The 23,990-nt window shown below is 40.0% G+C and overlaps 1 protein-coding gene across 1 annotated transcript in view; it reads left to right on the top strand.

Annotated features, from left to right (window-relative positions):
* CALCR (calcitonin receptor) overlaps nt 1-22,401 on the top strand; it is a 52,257-nt gene extending 29,856 nt beyond the window's left edge. Inside the window, exons 7-12 of the mRNA XM_047752663.1 lie at nt 2,528-2,681; nt 6,529-6,589; nt 6,669-6,735; nt 9,286-9,504; nt 10,765-10,806; nt 20,579-22,401. Of these exons, the coding sequence (XP_047608619.1) occupies nt 2,528-2,681; nt 6,529-6,589; nt 6,669-6,735; nt 9,286-9,504; nt 10,765-10,806; nt 20,579-20,833 (798 nt within the window). The 3' untranslated portion in view covers nt 20,834-22,401. The remainder of the gene's footprint in view (nt 1-2,527; nt 2,682-6,528; nt 6,590-6,668; nt 6,736-9,285; nt 9,505-10,764; nt 10,807-20,578) is intronic.
* Nucleotides 22,402-23,990: the final 1,589 nt, after the last annotated feature.

Here is a 23,990-nt window from a genome sequence, read left to right as displayed (position 1 = left end):
AACAACACTCAGGCACTTACTAGAAATATAGAATCTCAGACCCTACACTAGACCTGAATCAGAATCTCTACTCCTGGGGCTCAAGAATCTGTGTTCTAAGAAGCTCTCCTGGTGATTCTGATGCATGCTGAAATTGGAGAAGCTCTACTATAAACTATTCCATTTGAATTAGATATATTGAGAGAGATTCACTATAACATCATTGCTTTCAAGACCTCATGCTCCCATAAATACGCCACACCCACACCCTTTAGAGTTCAATGTCAAGGAGTAGATGAAAGGGCATCTCAAGTTTGTAGGCTGTACGAAGGAATAGAGAAGAAAATGTAAGCCACATGTTCCTTCCAGTTCTTTGTGTATCAAAATCCCCCTCTCCCTTCAAGAGAGGAGAGCTACCATTTTGAAAAAATCAAAGAGTTTTAAGTAATAACATAGGTGTTTTTAACCAAAGTCTAGCAGATTGTCCTTTAAGAAATAGTTGGGGAGTTCCTGTTGTGGTGCAGTGGAAATGAATCCAACTAGGAACCATGAGGTTGTGGGTTTGATCCCTGGACTCAGTGGGTTAAGGATCTGGCATTGCCATGAGCTGTGGTGTAGGTCACAGATGCAGCTCAGATCCTGCATTGCTGTGGCTCTGGTTCCAGTTGGACCCCTAGCCTGGGAACCTTCATATGCCATGGGTGCGGCCATTAAAAAAAAAAGCAAAAAAAAAAGAGAAAGAAAGAAAGAAAAAAATCGTTCTTATTTTTAATTCTCCCTTGCCAAATTTTTTAAAGCCAAACAGAAAACATCTCACACTTTTTTCCTTAGGATACTACTGTATTTGGCCAGCTAGAACATGACTTCTGTGACTAATGAGGATTGACTACATAGAAAACGTGCAGCCAAAGCTGCTGTGGAGGACACAGAGCCCCCTCTTTGCTTGGGCCATCACCTTTGCCCTCTTCCTCCACAGGTGGCAGCCACCAAAGCATCTACTCTGGAACTCTTGATTAGAAGAAATAGTGTTTTCACATATATAGTCTTTAAAATGAATCCAGGGTATCAAGTGAATTTATTTTACTCCCTTGTTTGTGTGTCCCATGCCCATAGCAAATATTTGCTTAATAAATGCAAACTAATCATAATATCAAATCAGATAACCCCAATTATAAAGGTAAGCAGATGGAAAAGGATGCCTCTATAAGATAAATGTAAATTGCTTGTAGATTACCTGATGTTTGAAGTCCCTGCATTATTGTTCCACTTTGGTCAGAATCAATGATTGATTCTGTCTCTGAAAATGCACTATCGGCTTTCCCATAGACTCACCTGGCTTCATTTTATGTTCAGTGGGTCCTAAAAGGACTCAGCACATCAGGTTCCCAGTAAATGAATTACTATTGCTATGCATTGAATAGAAATGAGTGGTCCTGAAAAGGTTACTGTGGTACTGAAAGAAATGTTATGGCTACCTCACTTGATAAAAAAGGAAGTCCTGAAATCCAGACAGATCCAAAATGCAGTAGGAGCAACATAATTTAAAGCCAAGCATTTGGTAAAATATTAATGCAAATAATCATCCCTAATACATAAGGCCTTGAATACTCAGTTGTTGTTGTTGTTAGAGTCAAGCACAGTTAAATACCTAGGGTAATGTTCCTCAGCCAGGGCCGTTTTGCTCCCCAGGGAGACATTTCGAAATGTCTGGAAACCTTTGTTTATCTAGCGGATAGAGGTTAAAAAGACTGCTGAACACCAGTCAGTGCACCGGACAGCCCCCACAACAAAATTATTACCCAGTGCAAAACATCAATAGTGCCCAGATAACAAGCCCCACTCTCAGGTGACTAGGAAATGATTTAGGGTGTTCTGTGATGCAATTTAAGCAATGATTATTTTATACAGACAACAATAGGCAGTTAATCTGATTGCCCCAGAAATGTGGAACCCACATCAGTATTAAGTACTAAGCAGGGATGCCATCCTTATCTCTGAGCCCCAAACACTTCGATCCCAATATAGAAACTAAGGCTCCTTCACAAATGCAAAATCACTCCCTTCATTTCAGCTCAACATAGCTCCTGGCTCATATATGAGAAATTTATCACCTTGTTTTCTTTTACTGCTGAGGAGACATCACTAATGGATCAGTGAACTCTAGGAAAACATTAACAATGTCTGTGTTATTTTTCTCGTTGGTCATAGAATAAAGGCCATAGAAGTCATGTGACAAGTTCTTGGATTCTGTCAAAAATGGGTCTCAGACACATGGCAGGAAAATAAACCTGTCTAGTCTATATAAGTCACCAGAATGTAACGAGAAAAGAACATTTGGGGGACTAGACATCCATTACTCTGGTTGGCTGTTGGTTTATATGTAATATAATCTATGCACTATAACTCTGATTGATGCCATGTGTTGACAGATGCTTGAGGAAACTGCCTTTCAGGCTGAATGCAGATACTCTGGCTCATTTTCACACACACTCTGTTGCCAAACCCTTGCCAGTGTCTTCCACTGAGTATCTCCATTTCTTTCCAACAGCCAATCTGCAAGGTTCTGCACTTCTTCCACCAGTACATGATGTCGTGCAATTATTTCTGGATGCTCTGCGAGGGGGTCTATCTTCACACTCTGATCGTGGTGTCCGTGTTCGCTGAGGGACAGCGCCTGTGGTGGTATCATGTCCTGGGCTGGGGTAGGTATTTTCCACAGTTGAGTTTTGAGCCATCTTTACCTCTGTCTGTATATTTATAATCTTCTTCTAGTCTTGGTCTCAGAGAAGAGTCGGGGCCCAGGTCCTTTGAGGAGAGAGGGGCACGGCTGCTGACAGGGGTTTAGTCTCTGCGAGAACTTGGTAGAAGTGTTTGACAAGTTCATACAGACTGTGCTGAGCATGAGGGTGAGTGTAGAGGAGGGGAATGTCTTCAGGAAACAAACCCAGCTAACAGATGCGAGAGAAAACATGCCCTGATTGAGAGACCATCTGATTAGACCCTCTTCAGTTTGGTTTATCACCTGTTTCTAGAGAAAAAAGAACCTCACATTTTGAATTATGTACCTAGCCTATCCTGACCCCACTTCACTTCCACAAGAATGTTCCTTCCTCATAGTCCATCAGCAGGATTCCTCAGTGAAAGTTCAGGAAGTGGAGTCCAGCTAGCAATTGATATAACCACATGGGCCTCCAAATGGAACCTACCTGGCATTATAGTGCATGGCAATGGCTTTGAAAAGCTTATAGTAGGATTGTTTGAAATGTGGCTACTTCTGTACAAATTGAATAAGTTAAGGTTCTTGAGGACTGTCTAGAATGCTCCCCTTCCCCTAGGGCTGCTAAAAGAACAGCTCCCAGTGGTGGAAGGGGAGCAGATAGATTATGGGGCAATGAGACGGGGGGAAGCTCTGGGTTAAAAACACATTCTGTGAAACTTCCTTCTGGAAGGAGGACCCTGAGGACTATTCCGCACTGTCCGCGAAGCTAAGGGCTGCCCTGACTAGGCACAGACAAGGTGACTCTTGGAGTGGAGGCTGTGGATTGCCTTCAACTAAGCCTGCCCTTTAATGAAGTATTTTGGGGAGCCCCTAAAAACATTGATAAGAGAGGCAGGCTTTCTTGAGAAGGGAGCGTAATCCATAAACTGTCTAAATATATTACCCTTTGTAGTTAAACTTCTGCCTAACAGATACTGTTACCAACTGTATAGAAATGTTTCAGGGAAGTCATATAAGCAGCGCAAAGTCTAATCCACCAGAGGGCCCGATGAAATCTTTGTTTTCTTAACACCCCTCCCTAGTGGGAGGAGATAGATTTTAACCGATACATTACCCAAACCCTGTGGGATAATCCTTTAATGGTAGGTCAAAGGGCAAATATTTGGGTTGCCTCAAAGTTGAACTGATGATGCTGTGGCTCTTTGGTTGCAAGTAACAGAGAATAAGATACTCTAATTTAATCAGAAAAAGAAATTATCACACTCTAAGCGTATCTCACGGAAGTCAAGAGCCAGAATGCAGCTGGGCTACTAAAGGGCTATATCCTGAGGCCAGATAAGCAGGAGCTCTCTCCCTCTGTCTTCTCTCCTTTTCTCTCAGGATCTGTTTTAATCCTTCACTTTCTCTGCAGACCACAGATCACAGGGTCTCTTCTTCCCCAGTACTAATGGAAAATACAGTCTACCCAAGGCTTCCTGGTTTCACATTTTTATGTTCCAGGGACACAGAGAAACTAAACTTTTGTCATTAACTCCCAGTTCTGAATAGAAGTGCACGAGGATCTTATGGGTCCATGTCAAGTCAGGAGGCCAGCCATGGTTCAATGAACTATAGCCAAGGACACTGAGGGAGATGTTGTCACACAGCGCAAACATGTCTGGGGATGGCAACCCATCCAGAAAAAGATAGAAGGGAGGTCTTTGTGACCTGGACAGGCCTCTAGACTACACCCCCAAACTGCCTCATCTTGTGTGCTGCCCCCCACCCCCAAGAGCCCAGCATTCTGGGGTTTTCTTTACCACCCATTTTAACCATACAGTAAGGCCAGAAATCAAGCTTGTGATTATCCTGGCTATATCACGTCAGGTGCCAGAGAAGAAGAAATTTCTGCTGGATAACATCTTGATTGTCCTTTGGAAATTGTGTTCACACCAAAACAGTATGATAGGTCCTAAGTTTTAGATCCAGTGCCAGGAAATAAGGTGTAACTTGTGTTTTGAAAAGAGTTTGAAAGTGGGGCAGCAGGAAGTTTGACCCAAGAAAACTGTGTCCTAAGACCTGACTTTGTTTGCTGGTAATGATTTCATCCATTCATTTCAGCTGTGATGAATAGTACCCACTCTATCCTAAAGAATTATAAGAGACATTATAACCATCACCCTTTGAGTGCAGCGTTTCTGGTAGTGAACTTGTCCCCAACAGGAAATGTTTCTTTCAGTTGTCTCTTTCCTTACAAGTCTGTACCAGACCACTTACTGGTCAATTTTGCTCAAATAGAAGCAACTTCAAATACTGAAGTTTAGTTCTCAGAAAAAAAATCATTTATTTTACAACCCTCTTCAGATTGATTCCTATCCTTTCTGGGTTTTCCCCTTGTTATAAATCAAAGAAGGAAATTCCCCCCATGGACTTTTATAATGAACAAATAGAATTTATCTAGTGCCCCTGAAGAAGGTTCCTAGCAGGGAGGATTATTCTTACATCTCACCCTCTTTAGTGGGAGGGAAAGGTTGTTATGGCTCTTGAAGCCTGGAGGGAGAAGACGCAAAGAAAAACTGCATAAAAAGAGGCATAGTGACCAGAGGAAGGTGAAACAGCCCTGGGAATTAGCGGATACCAGTCTATATTGCCCTACATTAAGTAAGACACACGTTTTCTTTTCTACCATATGATGAGGTGGAAGTAAGACAGCCATAGTGCTTCTCTTGCTGGCTAATTCTAAAATGTGTATTTCAGGATACATCAGAGAGTGAATTTCTGATTCTAAACCTGAGTGGGAAAATGGTATGTTAGAATGGCTATGAATGAAACACAATTATGTTTTGTGTACACAGTCAAATTCAAAATTCTTTCAAGTCAAACATTTAATCAATGATATGCTTCATGGGTTAAGAAGCTGAGGTTGTTCTTAGGTGAAAGCTCTGGTTGTTCTCTTTTGGCATATAATTCACAGAAAATAAAGATGTGTAGCTCTAATTCACTTCTGAGACATTTCTAAATCTGATAATTTTTAAAACCCTTTCTACAAATATCTCAACCAAATCAAACAATATTCTCCTGTGCATGGGTACATCTAAGAAAAAGAGAATCTTTTTTTCCCACAAAAATTACAACTTTAAATTACTTTTATAGAATGAAGATTGATTTTTTTTAATTTTTTTTATTTTTAAAAGAGTCAGCCTGACAGGATGCATTGCTAGCAGCTGTCTTCATTGCTCCTTTTATAAATTCAAAGTTGTTTTTGACTGGCCCTTAAAGTTTCTTCAGGGAAGTAGATAGTGAGCTGCTTTAACAAAGGTCCTGCAGCCTTTACAGAATCTAGGGTGTGTACTAGCTACTCTGAACTGTGCTTTGTGAAAGAAAAGAGGATCAATGCACATGATAAAAATAGGAAAACAAAAATCCTAGAATACCATGAGCATCGAGTCTTTGGAGTAGTCAGACCATGGCTTTCATAGTCAGGCCACTTCCCTCCTGGACAACGTAGCTCCCGTCTGTTCCCACACAGGAAAAAGCTCTGTGGTCTTAGTTAAACCATCATTATCATCACAGACGTAACAATGGTATTCTAATGAAGCAAGAGTGATAGTGTTCCTGCCAGATTAGATGATTTGGGAAAAAGGTTTTTGATAATCCGCATACTCTTAACCAAACTCTCTGAAAGCACATGATGTTCTAAGAGCACCTTTGATCTGGTTTGACCAAAAATGATTTGCACAAAAACATCAGAGCAATATAGACAAGACGTTAAATGTGCCACTATTCTTGAAAGTAAACTACTATTTTCCATACGGCTGTATAACTAGCTTTTGTACCTTTTCACATTGTAGGGTTCCCGCTGATTCCAACTACTGCTCATGCCATTACTAGGGCTCTGTTGTTCAATGACAAGTAAGTATTGTGGGGTGTAGTTAACATGTTTGTAAATAAATTGCAGTTGTATTAATATCTTCCCTCCTCTCATTTTCAGCTGCTGGCTGAGTGTGGACACCAACCTGCTTTACATCATCCACGGCCCTGTCATGGCAGCACTGGTGGTAAGAATTGCCTTTTCAATCAACAGTGTTGTCTCTATGGGGTTTTCTGTGAGGATGGTTCTATGTAGCATACATATTGTAACTTCAAAATGAGGATAATTTAATGATCATCTGCAATAAGAGCAATTTGATCTGAGAGTCCTTTTAAAAAATAGTTTTTATTTAATGTAATTGTGTGGAGGGAGCATAAGCCCATTTCTGTACAAGCCATACAAACAATATAGGTTTCTGGGTTGCTTTAAAAAAAAAAATTCTATAACTAAATTCTCTGATTTAAAGGTAAAGACCAAAGGCAAAGATGTTGCTGATAAGAAAGTGGAGACCACAGAGTCCTCCTGCACTAAATTCCCCTGGGCTCTGGCAAACTAAACCACCTTCCATTTCACCTTTGGTCCATGAGCCATCACCATAACAACTACTAATCATGCACTTAAAGTATTTCAGGCACTTCACATACACTGCCATGCTGTTCCTAACAGCAGCCCTTCTTGTTATATCAAGATGTTTTATTCATTAGGAACACTAGACCCACAGATTCAAGTTAAGTCACTCAAAATCACATGACTAGTAAGAAGTTGGGCCAGGAGAAAACAAGACCGTCTGAATTTATATCCAAGCTCTTTATTTATACCCATGGTTTACTATGTGTTGGCCACATCAGAACCATCAAATTTAATATAGACATTATTTCCTCATTAACTTCAAACACTGTGTTTGCTTCAGATAATGGTAAGAAAAATAAAAACGGTCAAAGGCATAGACCATATTCTGCTCCTGCACTGAAGAAGTATGCATTAGTAACTGATCACCCACACTGTCTTCTAACTTTCCTGGCCTTTGAAAGCAAATTCAATTTCTTTCAGTGCTTTTCAGAGTAGTGACGTACTTACTAAGTGTTCAAGTATGATCACAAGGACCTACTAACGTGGGTCTTGAATATTTATACAACACCCCATAAGAACTCAATTTTCATTAAAGGTCCCTTTCCGTTCTTGAATTTTTGGGGGAGCAACATTTATTTCTATTCCAGGTGGAAAAGTCATTCTAATTTTTAAATAAATAATCAATTAAATTTTTAAAGCAACCTTGGTTTCAAAATTAGTCTACACAGCCAAAAGTAGTTTGTAATCCACCAGAATGGCTGATATTAAAAAGAGTAATCATACCAAGTGCTGGCAATAGTAAAGAGCACCTGGAATTCTCACATAATGCTAGAGGGAATGTAACATGAAGCCACCTCTTTGGAAAACAGTTTGACAGTTTCATAAAAAGTTATACATATGTTACTATAGGAACAGGCAGTTCTAATCCTAGGTACTTATTCAAATGAAATGGAAACAAATGCCCACACAAAGACTTGTATCCAAGCATTCATAGCAGGTTTTTTCCTAATAGTCAAATTTTGGAAACCATTCCAATTTCCACAAACCAGAGAATGAATAAAAAAATTATATGTGTTTTTCTTTTCTTTTTTAGGGCTGCACCTGCAGCATATAGAGGTTCCCAGGCTAGGGGTCTAATTGGAGCTGTAGCCGCCGGCCTGTGCCAGAGCCACAGCAACGCAGGATCCGAGCCATGTCTGCAACCCGCACCACAGCTCACGGCAACACCAGATCCTTAACCCACTGAGCTAGGCCAGGGATGGAGCCCGCAACCTCATGGTTCCTAGTCAGATTAGTTAACCACTGAACCACGACGGGAACTCCAGTGTGTTTTATTCACACAATGCAATACTACTCAGCAGTAAAAATGAATGAAATGCCAATATACATAACATGAATGAATCTCAAAGATAGTATGTTAAGCCAAAGAAACCAGACACAACAAAATACACACTATATATTATTCCATTTCTGTGGTAATAGAAATCAGCAGTTACTTGAGGTAGGGCGAGGGAGTTGTTGACAGTAGAGGGGCAAGAGGGGACTTTCTAGGGTGATGGAAATGCTCTTTTCTTATTTGGAGTGGTTGTTACACAGGTACATACATTTTGTCTAAACTTCCCAAATGTAAACTTAAAATCTCCATTGTATTGAATGTACATTATACCTCAAATTATTTCCTTTTAAAAGTTGTTATTAAAAATGACGTCTGGGTCAGCTGTGACCACTGCATACACTTTACAGATAAATGTTTCAGTCCTCATTTTACTTTCAATTAAGTTGTCCTGGGCTAAGGAGGAAATCTTTGTAATGAAAAGACAAAGTAAGATCTAAAAGTGTCATTTATGACTTACCTTTGTAAAAATCATTTTAAAACCTAAAGAATAAATACCTTCCTTAGAGTCAAACCTAATGTATTTACATATATAGGAAAATATTTTCTCACCTAGGAAAAAAAGTAGGGAACGTTAATTCAGGTCTGAAAGGGGTATTGGCTCTACTGATGCTCTGTGTTCCCTGAAGGTAGAATGATTGTTACCTCTTAGGACTCTTGGCCCTCGGAGGCATCTCCTGCTCCCCACTCTGGACCAATAAGGACTGAGGCAAGTGGGTGTCCCTCGGTGGTGCTGACCCAGAGAATTTGTTCCTAACAATCATATCTTTGCAGGTCAACTTCTTCTTTTTGCTCAACATCCTCCGCGTGCTCGTGAAGAAACTGAAGGAAAGCCAGGAGGCGGAATCCCACATGTACCTGAAGGCGGTGCGGGCCACTCTGATCTTGGTGCCCCTGCTGGGCGTCCAGTTTGTCGTCCTTCCCTGGAGGCCTTCCACCCCATTGCTTGGGAAGATCTACGACTACGTGGTGCACTCTCTGATCCACTTCCAGGTAAGGAGACCCTTGATGCAGCTACTTGCTCAGCTAGTGGATGCAGGGGCAACAGTTTTCTGAGGCTCATCTGAGATTAGAAGGACCCCTTAGAACATACATTACCTGGAAGGAAGAGGGCTCCTCTCTGTCTTTCTCCTCGCCTGCCTTCCCAGGTTTTGAATCTTAAAACTGAGGAAGAAAACAGGAAACAGGAGGCACGAGCTTTGAGAACACATCTTTACAAGGACAAATATTTGTCCCGAGACTGACCCACTGCACAGAGCTGAGGTCAGAGCTCTACCCACAATCTTTTCAGCCTTTGCTTCCCTCCCCCAGAATCTGGGAGCCACCTTCGGTTTTGTTTTATGAAGGGGGATGTCGAAGACCAACATAACCAATACCAGTGGCTTCCCAGCCTGGATTATTACCAACACAGTTGCTAATGCCATGAAAACAGGTTTCTATCATTATGAAATGCCAACACATCCAGTCTGTCAGAGCTGGAATCCATACCCTTCTTAAAACTGGAACCCACGTTCCAATGACTTCACTTCATTGCCCTCGCCCTGACTAGAGACATCAGCACCTTAGAATATCCATCGTTGAGTCATTGCTCAATGTCAGGCAGATCACTGTCCAGTCAGCAACAATCACCATTATAGCTACCATTTCCTAAGGGTAGGGATGGTTTTAGTAATCTGAGCTGTTATTATGGCCATTTCTATAGAGTTAAATCTCAAAGCTCAGACCTAAGGAATCTTCTGAGTAGTGACCAGAACCTCAGAGGTTACTCAGTCCACGTCCTTATTTGGGAGATGGACTTGGCTGTGAGTACAGCACACTACTAGTTCCCCACAGGGACACAGGGCAGAGTCAGGCCCACAGCTATGCTCTGTGACACTTGAGCTTTGCAAATTTTCTCTACTAAAATCTACCAAATCTTAGTTTTTAAGTCTTTTAGGGACAAAAATTATATTCCAGTCCTCTATAATCAACATATTCTGCCATAAATCTCCATGTTAAAGGCAGCAATATATAAACCAGATTGTCAAGAGCAGTCTTTTTAGCCAAACAATAGAATCTTAACAAGAAAAAGGCATTTTAGTCACATATTCTTGTAGTGAAGCATTGAATATGGGTGGTAGTAATTGTTTTTCATCGAGCCTTGACTTCCTATTGCTATAGTGAAGTATTCCTCCCAGGTTATCTATTTATATTGATTACTAAACACAGTGCACACAAAAATAACTTCAATTCTATTTTTCCTCCTCTTTTTAGGGATTCTTCGTTGCCATTATCTACTGCTTCTGCAACCACGAGGTAAGCGTGCTTTTCATATAATACTCATTTATATAAAGCCAGCAGTCTCCAGAGGGCCTCTGTACACTTTTCCTTTGCTCTCACTTCTACAATTGACCTAATAGCTTTCCTGACTAGCCAGTTCATGTTTTTTTCCACTATTGCAAGTTGAATCTTATCTGTGTTTTTGTGTAGTATTATTGCAAATATTATCCAGACAGGTGGCTAAATTCTGATTTCCCTGTATTGCACCTTAGGTCAGCACTCTGAGCAGCAGTAGTGAGAGGGTTCAGGGTCGCCATGGAAACGGAGTCACACCCCCATTCCCTTTGGAAGACCCAGCTCAGCACTAGGGCAGAGCCAAAATCTAGCCAGTTTGTCCTGGTTCACTGCCTTTCTTTCCAGTTGCTTGCTGCCAGTGCCATACCACTTATTCAACATTTTGAATATTACCCTAAAGTTAAGGCTCAAAAGGGAATAAGTAGTTCATTATCTGAATATTTAGATCAGTAAAATCTAGACATCCACATGGCCAGTGTTTTAAAGGGTTTTTTAGCCAGTTCCCTTTCTTCCAATGCTATCTCACCTGGGAGCCCAATTTGTAAAACAAAAGTGAAGCTTTGGTACCAAAAGTGTAAATTTGTACCAAGGAACTTCTGGGACTTCAGGGAACACGATTTGAAAGCTCCCTCATTTCTCAGGTGAGAAATCTAAACTCCAGAAAGATCACGTGGCTTGTCCAATGTCACAATAGTAGTTTGAAACTAGGACCAGCACCCAAATTTTCTGGTTCCCAATTAAATGGCCTATATCTTCCACTGCACCCCATTGAGGTCTATGACTCTTTCCAGAAGCTCTCCTAGTACACTTTCTGGAGTTATACATGGCATAACTTTTAATGTAAAAATATTTGTGATTGTCTTAAATTAATCCCTATTAAGGATAATTTTATACCAAGGCAAATCATGTTTTATTAAGAGATTAACATGTTATTTTCCAGTTAGTAACAAGAATGGTTTTCTAACCATTATCAATTGATATTTAATGGATTCTCTAGTCTTTATTTCTTCAGTTAAATAATTTTCAGTGAGCACCTATAATATATTTTGTACCTCTGCAACCTCTTGCTCATCTCCAACCCCTAAATTGCCAGATCATTGCTCCTGTTCTCCCTTTTAATTGATACATTGTATTCTTTCATTCATTCATCCATCAACTTATTCCTTAATTGAACAAAAGTACACTGTGCATTCATTATTGCTAGGTACTATACTGAAAGCCTGGGATAAAAATGAAAAGACATCCTTTTGTTTCCAGCTGTTAAAGCACCTTTCCCTTTTTTTAAGAATAATAAAAACAAATAAAAAGGGCTTAAGTCACCCTATCTTTATATCACTTCGTATGACTGCATATCCCTGCCTTTTGAATTGATTCAGGTGGCATACAAAAACAAATTTTTTCTCTAAAATAATGTCAATACAGGGCTAACATAAAAATCAAGGTTCAGGAGTTCCCATCATGGCTCAGTGGTTAACAAATCTGACCAGGAACCATGAGGTTGCAGGTTCGGTCCCTGGCCTTGCAAAGTGGGTTAAGGATCTGTTGTTGCCGTGAGCTCAGGTTGCAGATGCAGCTCAGGTCCCGAGTTGCTGTGGCTCTGGTGTAGGCCAGCGGCGACAGCTCCGATTAGACCCCTAGCCCGGGAACCTCCATATGCTGCAGAAGTGGCCCTAGAAGTGGCAAAAAGACAAAAAGACACACACACACAAAAAAAGCAAGGTTCAGGATTGCATGCATCTGTAAAAATACCTCAGTAATTGATTGTGCCTTAACCATGATGGCATCTTCCATGTGGCAGGCACAGAAAGCAAGCCTAGAGGTGCTCCTAATAATTGAAAGTCTCCGGTTCAAGTATGTTATCTCTGCTTTTGGAAGTAAAAGGAAGTATCTCCATTTTAATTAAGATCATGCTACTTGGGAAATGTACACATGTGACATTTCTAATACCGATATTGTGTACGATGTCAAGTGTAATATCACAGCCCCATGGGTTTTAGTTATCTGACCCTCAGCTGGGCCTTCTGTGAACATACTATCTTAAAATACTGAACACAGGCAGGACACTCATACATGAGGGAAGTTATTTCCAGCTACATGTGAGATAGGGTTGTGATCAGGCATTGCCTGGCTGATTGTTACATTTTAGCAGAGATCCAAGGGGCTAGTACATCAGTTCTATAATGAAGATAAAGATTTTAATTTTTATTTACTACCCATATGTTATTGGTGATTCCTACTGTGGAAATCGACTAAATGCAGGAAAGGTATTTTTAGAATTGCAGTGCTAGGAATCAGGAGATGACCATGAGAGCATGCTTATGTGTCAGACATTTCCCATAGCTCTTCCAAGGGTGTGGACATTGAACATCTTGACATTTCAGTGAATTAAGTATCTAAGAGGCCTTACAAAGATAATGACGGCTATAAAGATGCCCAATTTTCCCAGGAGACTCTTAAAAACTGAGAGAGAGTACTAAAAACTCAGTGGAATGTTCTCCCTCATTTTTCCTGCTACTTCCCATGCATTGTGGATAAAATAATTTGCAGATCAAAGTAACAAGCGCTAGAAGGATCGCAACTTAATGGTTACAGATTGAAGTGTGTGAAAACTAAAACTTTTGTTATTTGCTGTAACTTACCTTGCTTTGAAGAGCCCATTCACTCAGCTTCTGATAGTTTACTACAGTCTCTTTCTAGGAAATATTTAGTTCAAAAGCTTTTGAACAAAAGCACAGCTGGTTAGCAAGAATCATGGTGGTACTCCCCTCCCCCATGTCAGAGTTCACGGAGGCTCCCCTCCCTCCTCAGAGCCCTAGAGATTCTCTCACCCTGCAGCCTCCTTGACCAGGCCCAGCCCTATTCTGAGACATCAGTCCTTTATTCCTGGAAGGAGCCCAAGCACTTGGGCCCTGTGAAAGGCCTATGAGTCTGTCTTGAGTACATGCATAACCACTGCCACTCTACTGCTCAGGCACTGTGTCAGACATGGTACCAGGCCAAATGAGAGCTATCAATTTTCAGGACTGCTCTCAGAATCAAAGAAAAGGACCTATTCTGCTGGGGTGTTTATTATTCCTGGCTTACGTCTCCCTGTTTTTTTCAGGTATTCCCTCCTTGAAGGGGATATGCAAAGTCATTTGTGTCTCTTTACATCTCTCTCTCCTCTTCCTCTTGTGGGGATTGGAAGGGCTCTGCACTCACACTTCCTGTCTGTAAGGGACTCCCCTTACATCCCATCCTGCGGCTTTTAGTAACATTATACTTTCAGACAACTAAGGTTGTGACTTCATATGCAAAGATAAGTTTTTCTATTTATAAGTTTTCTATTTTCTATTTAGTTTTTCTAGATAAATTCTTTCTCTTTACAGTTCCTGTTGTAGCTCAGCGGGTTAAGAACCCAACTAGAATCCACGTGGATGCGGGCTCGATCCCTGGCCTCACTCAGTGGGTTAAGGATCCAGTGTTGCCATGAGCTGTGATAGAGGTTACAGATGTGGTTCCTATCTGGTGTTTCTGTGGTGTAGGCCAGCAGCTGCAGCTCTGATTCAACCCCTAGCCTGGGAACTTCCATATGCCACAGGTGCAGCCCAAAAATTAAAAAAAAAAAAAAAATCCTTTCTTTCAATAAAATGTGGCTTTCAAAAAATACTCTCCTCCTGGAGACTCAAAGTCAGTTTGGGGACTTAAAGTTAAGCAGTGATTGCTTTGTTCTAGAGCAGTATTCTAAACTAGGATGCATCAAAATCACCTGGAAAGTGTGTTAAAACACAGGTTGTTGGGCCTCTTCCAGTAGAGTTTCCTATTCAGTAAGATAGGGCGGAGCCCGAGAATCTGCATTTCTACCAAGTTCCCAGCTGATGCTGATGCAGCTTGTCTTAGGAGACCCACTTTGAGGACCTCTGCTCTAGACAAAACTTATTTGGTCTTCAAGCAACGAATGACCTTGACTTAATCAGGGAGGTGTGGGAAATGTCATTTAAGACATACAATAAATGTTTTCAAAATCTTTAACCCTATCACAGATGATACTTATTTTTGTCTTTTAGAACAACAACAAAAAATCTTCCTCAAACTTAGGAAAATCGGTAGTGAAAGGGAATTAGAAAGCCCCAATCTTATAATCATCAAGTACCCAATTATCTCAAACTATAGAGCATACAAATAAATTCTGTAAGATAAATATTCTTTAAGATAAAGACTAAGAGAGCTGTTGCTGCTATGTCCTCCAAAACCATGAAAAAAAAAATCTGTGACAACTTTGAATAATATTCAGCAGTATTCTTCAGCATCTAGTTAATAGAGCTTAATAGGGATCCAGCTTTGAAAAGTCATATGACAACAACTGAAGCATGCAATTACTTTTCAACTTCCAAGTGAACTTAAGGTGTTTTTAACACTCACGATTTGTCATTTTAAATTCAGCTTGCAGCAAGTCTGTTGAGTTGTGGTGGCAGCACATGAAAATGTAAAGGAGCCAGGCCTTAAAATCTTTTCATTCTTTGAATCAGAACTCCTGGGATAAATCCTCCTTTCCATTCAGCAGCACATAACTGCACATGCTGAGGATGAATTTAGGAACACATAAGCCAAAGACAAAAACATCCAAATCCAACCCTAAGGATTCCAACCTGATTTTCTTTTTTTTTTTTTAAGTATAGAAACGGAGGCCAAAATATTACCCACCTTATACAGTCAGTGACTAGTAGAGCCAGGTATAATAATTAGGTCTTCAAGCCATCAGACCAGGGGATCTATTTTTTAAAGTTGGTAAAAAATAAATAAATAAATTGACATAATCAAGGACATGTGATCTGTGTTAATTGCTTTTATAAAGAGCAATGAATGCATATAATTCAAAACTTTGTATATTATGCTTACCCCATTGCCAGCTCCTAACAATTCTTATGCTTTTCAGGAGCAACGAAAATTTCCTTGGTTTTTTTTTTTTTTTTCAAACGATTCAATGCCCATATTTTTGTGATCAAAGCAGTGTTAGGCTCAACCTGTGGTATTGTAGGAGATAATTGCCCTTATTAAACTGTAATTATTGAAGTGTCTTTCACATGCTGCTAAGGGCCTATTCTTACACGTGTGGTTTACAAATTGAAGCAGATTGCCATCACCACACAAAAGGACAAGTTATAATTCTGGAATACAATTATCGAAGGCTATGAACATTTCTGTAATAATTTTAAAAAATTAAAATAGACTTCAAAACCCTTTGGCTTCATGCTGGGTACTTCATTAGTATGCATGGATACTCCAATGGAGATTATTTTAAAAGGACAGATGAGGCGAAACAAAGACACCCCCCCCCACACACACACCCCTGCTGGGCACTGTCTGCCTTGGGTACCTCTAAATATATGTGTTATGTTTTAGCTATAAGAACAATGTTGGTATTTAAAAAATGCTGAATCCACAGAAACTATCAGTTCCCTTTGTCTGGGGACATTGCTTCTCCTAAAATACACTGAGCCAGTATATTTCCTAATTCCTCAACAGGGCATCCAATAGTTCCTAGATTATAAACATGGCATTTAAGGACTTACAGTTTAAGAGACCATATGACCCAAATAAAACATCACCATCTCTTTGCTAGTATCAACAGGAAAATACATTGTACAGAAATCCAAAGTCCAAAAGAGAACTGGAAAGCAATTTAAATATTTACCAGATTCTTTGCAGAGGTGCTAAAGGTAAAATTTCATTGCATGGCAAAAAGAAGAATTTGCTCATGTTGTATCTGAAAGTATAACTCAGTGGGGACGTTCTTTCCCAGCTATATTCAGCTGTGGTTTCACATCAATCCTTTGTGATATGATCAGTCTAGTCTCTCTTCAATTCTGTAGTCTCCCTCCTGCACAGACTGCAAAGCAAAAGCACAGATAACTAGACAGGGAAACATAGTATCCTCTTGGGGAGTGATGTAGAGGACAAAGTGAGGGATGGAAGGGCTGAGTCTGAACTATTTATTCATTAATAATTTTAATAAACACATTTGTATTTGAAAATATATTCCTATGGTGATCTTCCACTGAGTGCTTTCTTTCCTTTTCCCAAAAGATCAACACCCGTCTCCCAGCACAAATCTCAAGGTGAATTAAACTCTTTCATTTGCATTGGCGTCAGATATTTCATCAGGCTGCAGCGTATTCTTTGTGGAGACCTAGTTTAGAATAGAGGAGAGGCAATTAAACAAGAGATCAGAAACTATGTAATTAAGAGCTCTTTTTATTTTCTTAGCACTACCACCCTCCAAAATATACACATACATGACTAAAGAGTTTGCTTCTGTCAAGATTTGAGGCTCACATCCTGCCATAATAACAGTAGAATGGAGTAATAGTAGTCTCCTTGAATGGCACTTTACATCTTAGAAGTCACTTTGATTCATGCTGCAACAGTTTAATCCTTTGAACAGCTAGATGAGGTAGAAGAGTTGTATTGAAGAAAGGAGTCTTAGAGGAGTTAACTGTTCCACCCAAGATACAACCATTCTCTCTTGGCCAGCTGGTTGCTGGTGCAATATTACAAGTGTTTGCCTCTGATATTTTCCAAAATTAGCAATGCATTGGAGCTATTCCCAAAATCGTACACCAATGTGTGAGAGAGAAGACATAATAACAGTTGTAGATGATCTAATGGGTTACAGTTCTCCAAAACCTGTGTTTCCTGTCTTGTATCAAAACTCAGGATTTCATATTTGCATGACAGAAAAGTTCAGTTTCTCAGATTCACTCTAGATATTTTCAGCCACCCCCTATCCCCACCCCAATACCACTGGATGCCAACACAGTAATTGCAATTCAGTCATGGATGATTATTTTCTTGACTGAAGGAGTTAGAAACTCACTCTAGAATAGATGTTACCAACCACTCAACAACCATTTGTTGAATAACTGCTATATGCCAAACACCACAATATCTGATAATACCAAGATAAGACATGGTTCCTGCCCTTAAGGATTTCACAGTACAGGAGAGAGAGACATAAAATATTATAACATAGTAAGAACAATAATGAATATATGAACAAGAGCAACAAGAGCGCAGAAAAGAGACTCCTAACTCTGCATTAGAGGGTCAGGTTCCCTGGGGATGACAGCACAGTCAAATCCTGAAAGAGGAGTTGTGCTATTGATGAAGGTGGGGAGGAAGACATTCCTGGAGAGGGAACAGAGGGAGCAGAGGCCTGATGGGAAGAAATGATACAGCTTGTGGGAAAAGACATGAGGTTTATTACTTTTGGAGAATTAGGGTCAAGCCAATAAGTGGCCAAGAACCACTTTGGCAGAGAGATGAGCCATCTCAGGGGGAAGCAGAGGAATGGTGGGGATTTGCTGCTCCTCCCACTGCCAGCATCTCTGTGCCTGGTGTCTGCTGGGCATTGAATCCTTCATATATGTGCCTGGCTGAGTTACTGAAGTGGCAGCATTTGGGGTAAATGGCTAAAAGACAGAATCATCAGACCAAGGCTTCAGATCACTTCTGATGTGGATTAAATTCCTCCTTTTAAAGAGAACAAGCCTGATCACATTCAGTCTATCTGGAATATGTCACCATGTTGCTATTTTGAGTGACAGTCACAGAGTACAAGAAACCAAAACGTGTGAAGGAGCATGCTGTTTTGATTAGAAAGAGAGGACTTAATCTTCCACATTTCATCTTCTCTGTGGGTCTTATTCTCTAGACAGAAATGTCTCAAAGAGTTAACAAACTAGTCACTACTCAGCTATTCAGCCCTAGGTGGATGGAGCTAAACTGTCCTGATTTTCTTCACTGTTCCATTCTCCCTCCCTTCTACCTCTCCCCTTCCTGCAGTCCATCCTTTTCTCTCCAGCTACATTACAGTTCACTTTGTACCTCTTCTGCTCACGTGCTCAGAAAACTATAGGAAGCAAAACATTGGCATGAATTAACCTTCAACCAGTAAATAGATATAGTGAAGAATTGAGCTAGATAGGAGCCTACAAGTGCTTGATGATAATAAGGGAATCAAATCCAGACATGGTGCCTAGAAAATCTTTGGGGGTCAGCATGGAGCAGAGAATAGAAGGAGAAGGGGGGACCCACGGTGGCCATGTACCTGTACCACCCAAGGTGACTTAAATGACCTCCAAAGATCTTACCAAGAGCTCTTTGAGCATTATGATTCCCCTTTTAACAAATCCAACATTCAGTTCATTTTTTAACTTCATGGTCAGCCCTCTACAGTCTACACTAGAGCCAAGCAGTATGGTCAAGAGCCGTGGCTTTACCTGGGACTGTGACTCTGGCACCAGATATGAAGTTCTTTGCACCCAAGCACTCATCACCTCCAAAAAACAAACAAACAAACAAAATCAGCTTGTTGCCTCAGGAATGTGGAAAGACTAGTCTTCTACATTATCAGAGTACCAAATTAACCTGCTTACCATTTGTCACCTGGATCCTTACAGCTATTCTGCTGTATGAACCACTCTGGCTACAGGTGTCATACCTTCTTGACTTGCTTTTCAATGAATCATTTCACTGTTTTGCCTTTCCCTGAGTAAAAATATTGAAAATCAGATGGCAAATACCAGTAATTATCTGGCAACATTGTTACTCTACTATATGTAGGAAAAAAAATTGCCCCCAAAACAATCAGCCTTCTCATATTAGGCATATAGTTTTATAACATTAGTAGATGGGGCTATTGTTTATATCTTCTTTCAGATTCATACAAATGCGCAGTGCATAAAACAGCTCTGCACAGTCAACTTGTGACATATTTTATCACATGTTATATTTCCACGTCCCCCTCCATAATGTTTAGGTGTTACATTCAAACCTGGCAGCAAAACAAACTACAGATGTATTCATAAATTGATGCAAATAGTTGGTACATAGGCCTGTCTTATGTACTAAGCAACAGACTCAGAAATATAGAGTAGGTATTATAACGGTATCTCATTCTTTTATACTTCTGTTCAGCAATAGAGAAAAGAAGTTAGAAGACAACAGAAAGGATAGACTTAACTACTAAATGAATTCTGTAAAAAGCAGTTACACAAGCAAGTGCACTGCCTCTGTGGTTGCTTTTGGTTGCGGCTATTGTAGTTTTCATGTTTAAAGCTTCCTGACTTTAGCACCTTCTCCTCTTGAGTTTGATAAAGAGTTGATTCTGTTTATAAAGCAAGTTGGGTAAATTTGTTTACCTATGTGAAGTTTCTCAATAGAAAGCAATTGAAATTTTATTCTTAAAAAGTTAACCACTCACCAGAGTTTTATCGGGCACACTGCATCTCAAGCCACACTGGATAAAAGGAAAATCAACAGTTATGGGGCCATTATCATAAAATCCAGAACTATGCAATGATTTCCATATATATTCTCATGACCAATAATATGTAGAGTTAGATAAAAGTATCTGCCATATCAGAGGTGGTAGCAGATAAAAAGGTTTCAAAATCTATCTCCCTAATACAACAGGTATGCCATAGGGAAATCAAATTTCACTCAGAGCAAATGACAACTCCTTTGCTCAAATAACAACCTCACCAGTAGTAGCAGAAGCAAATAGCTAAGTTCTCCAACTTGCAAATTCTTCTTTGGAAATGGCATATTCCATAGCCTCACAGCCCCTTAGATCCGAAGTACCATTCAACCTCCTGTAACATGTGATAAGCTCGGAGAATTGTGCTCACGAACTTGCCTCAGCTCCTATCCCGACAATGATGTGAACACAAGGTTCCCTTTTCTCCTCCAGGTTCAGGGAGCCCTGAAGCGCCAGTGGAACCAATACCAGGCCCAGCGCTGGGCTGGCCGCCGCTCCACCCGGGCCGCCAACGCTGCGGCCGCCACTGCCGCCGCCGCCGCCGCCCTGGCCGAGGCTGTTGAGATCCCTGTCTACATCTGCCACCAGGAGCCGAGGGAGGAACCCGCCGGCGAAGAGCCGGTCGTGGAGGTGGAGGGTATTGAGGTGATCGCCATGGAAGTCCTCGAGCAAGAGACATCTGCCTGAACGTGACGCAAATACAGCATCGTGATCACTGAGTCCTCACTTCCCGGGAGAAAGACCAACCTTGCATCCAAAATGATTTCCATCCTCCCCGGGGGCAAACATCTCATTTGTGAGAATTATTCAGTGAATTTTTCCATCGTGAACCTGAAGTAAGTTTTACTTGGTACTCTTGCTACGGGAGACAGTTTCGGAATGGAGTCTCCCTCTGCAACCCTTGTGAACTCCTGTGAATTCCATCTTTCATCCAGGACTAAGATACAAATGTCAGAGTAAAGCAAGCAAAGATCCAAGTAAAACGTAATTCAAGTTGACCTAGTTCAGAAGCAGGGTGCTCCTTGTTAACCTTGAGCCATTTATACCTTTGAAAAATCAAAATCACCGTCAGTATTTTTTTTTTCTTTTTAACTCTGAACTTTGAATTAGGATATTTCTCTATTTGGCTATGGATCTGATTTTTAATTTTTTTTTTTAATTTCAACCAATCCTGATGTTACTCAAATGTTTTACCATTCACAAATTACGTGACCTCCCCAAGACAAAGTGTCTATCTAATAGACAGACACACTAGGTGTGCAGGGAAAAGAACTGCATATGGCAGGAGGAAGTAATGCTTTTGAATGAAAAAAAAATTTAGAGTTCAAGTTTGCCAATTTGTTACTGGGTTTACTAATATTGTCTGCTCAGCTTGGTTTTGGGTAATCCTGTCTGTTGGGCAGGCCCCAACTGCAGTGAAGAATTGGCTTTCAAGTTGAATGTGCTTTAGTGACTAACATTTAAAAATCTGGAGGTCACAAAGAATCCATCACCAAATTTTTCACAAAAACTGCCAAAAAGATAATTCCTAGTATAAAAGAATACCTACTTACTCTGGGAAAGAGAGTTTTCCACTTTCCTAAACTCCAGAATTTATAAAACAAATCACTCTAAGGTTTATAAAGCAAATTACCTCTTGCCCTTGGGTGCTATCTAGCAGTAAAAGATAAATTTGTTTAAGACTGGTAATTAAAAGACTCCATATAAGTCCATTAACTGCTTTCCACCCAGCTTCAAAGCTTAACAAGATCTCAGCCTTTTCCAGGAAGATTCAGTAGGACTAATTAGAAATCAGTTTGTAGTTGACCTCTTGTTTTCTGCTATTAGTGAAACAGGAGGGGGGGAAATTGTAGCTGCTTCAAATTTAACTGTATACTAATTCATTGAAAATAAAAGTAGAGTTCCTCATTAAAATCCAATATTATATTCCCATAGCTCCCTTTACCTCCTTCAATATAAAAATCTCCAAAAATCCTGAATAGACCAATATCACTACTAGCACCTGAAATTAATTTGTGAATTTACAACAGGAATCAGTTACCATTGTTTCATCTGTATGCTAAATGAGGGGCTGCAGTGAAGCCCTCCACATCTCACATCTCATCTTTGTATCTTCTGCTACTGCCTTTCAGAGATGATCTAGTTTTGGAAAGACAAAAAAAAAAAAAAAAAAAAGAGATTTGTTCTGGTTGTATTTTTGGTGCACTTAAAGAAAATTATATTCTTTCAGAGAAAATGTATTTTGGATACTAAAGATTAAGCCTATTTTACTTGAACGTCAGGGAAGATTTGAAAAGAGGGTATTTTTCCAATTACAGTGTTTATGTAGTAGTAATCCTATTTTTGTTTACAAATGTGGAAAACAGAGTATTTCTGGCAGCTCTAGTACAAATGTGATAATATATTGCTGAAATATTCTTGATGCTCTTGTGCTAATATAGTAGTGGCTGAATAAAACCAAACAGCTTACTATAGAATTGTGCACAGTGCCAAAATTATGTGAAATGCTTCTGCTATCTACATGTATGAATTAATACAGAGTATGTGATAAGCAAAATGTGGAGTGTGTGTGTATTTTTCTAAGGAAATATATCCTACCTGTTTTCATTCATTCATCTCGACTCTTGCACATTCCATAGTCTCAGTTTCATTTCAGCCATGGGATGCTAACATCTCATCTTGCTTGTACTGCAGGAGGGCGAAAGATAATCCAAAAATACAGATTAGAAAACCATGTGCAAAAACATCCAGGTTTTTATCTTTATCAGTGCAGCTATCTTTGATCTTCAATTTGACTATAAACTCCAAAGCACCATTCTCATACCCTTGTTAATGCAAAACCACACACAGCTGGCAGTCTATATTGTATAAGTTTAGGAAGCACAACAAAGACATCTAAGACAAAAAAAAAAAAATCATAGGCTTTCATTGCTTTTGGTTTTTGTTGGTGTTTTTTTTGTTTTTCATTATTCTGGAACTAGACCTGTCCACCATCACATCAGATCATTAGAAGTGTTACAATCACTGATTTTTAAGGTAGTTTTGGAAACTAAGGCTGGATAAAAGACATTTAATTAAATATCATTAGAATGCATAAAGGCCCCTATTGGAAAGGTTTTCAGATCTGAAAACCATGAACTGGGAAAAAATGAGGATTAAATGAGACCTATGATGGATTAAAAAGGGGAACAGGAGCAGTTTGTAGGTTCTTCACATTATGTGTTAACAAGCAGGATTGTCCACCTCAGGAGATCTGGGGAACTTTTTCAGAAAAGGTACATCAGGGCTGTACTTTTCCTTTTGTATTCCACTGGGAAATATAAATATATTTCTTATATTAAAGAACAAAAATAATTTCCTATCATACCATAAAGTCTGATTCTTTGAGAAGGTAATTTGAACTCAGAAGATCAGCTGTCCGTCTGCTCTGATCCAAAACCAGCCTTTGGGTGCACATGGACATCACGGTTCCCAGAGGAGGGAAAAATTAGAGGAACACTATCATCATGGAGCACCGACCCTTCTCATTCATCTCTTCATTCATTATCATTGATTCAACAGATGCTTCACACACCTTTCATCCGGCTATACAACAAATATTTGTTAATAGTATGACAGTTTCTTTGTGTCAGCGGTAAAAATCAAAACCTGCTAAGTGAATCCATACCATTAAACTATAACCACAGATATCTTTGGGGTGGAAGAACATGACACATGGACTTGGGGGTGGTAGCTGGGTGTGATCCTTCTTCCACATTAGCATGGGGTAGGACAGCTAAATTATAAGAAAACATCTCAGAACCAGATCTCTGCATGAAGGCTTAGCAAAGACTCATTTTCCAAC

The sequence above is a fragment of the Phacochoerus africanus genome, chromosome 11 (genome assembly GCF_016906955.1).
Source record: "Phacochoerus africanus isolate WHEZ1 chromosome 11, ROS_Pafr_v1, whole genome shotgun sequence".
NCBI classification, from domain to species: Eukaryota; Metazoa; Chordata; class Mammalia; order Artiodactyla; family Suidae; genus Phacochoerus; species Phacochoerus africanus.
The sequence above is the reverse complement of the archived record's forward strand: the minus strand, read 5'-3'. Positions and strand labels throughout refer to the sequence as shown.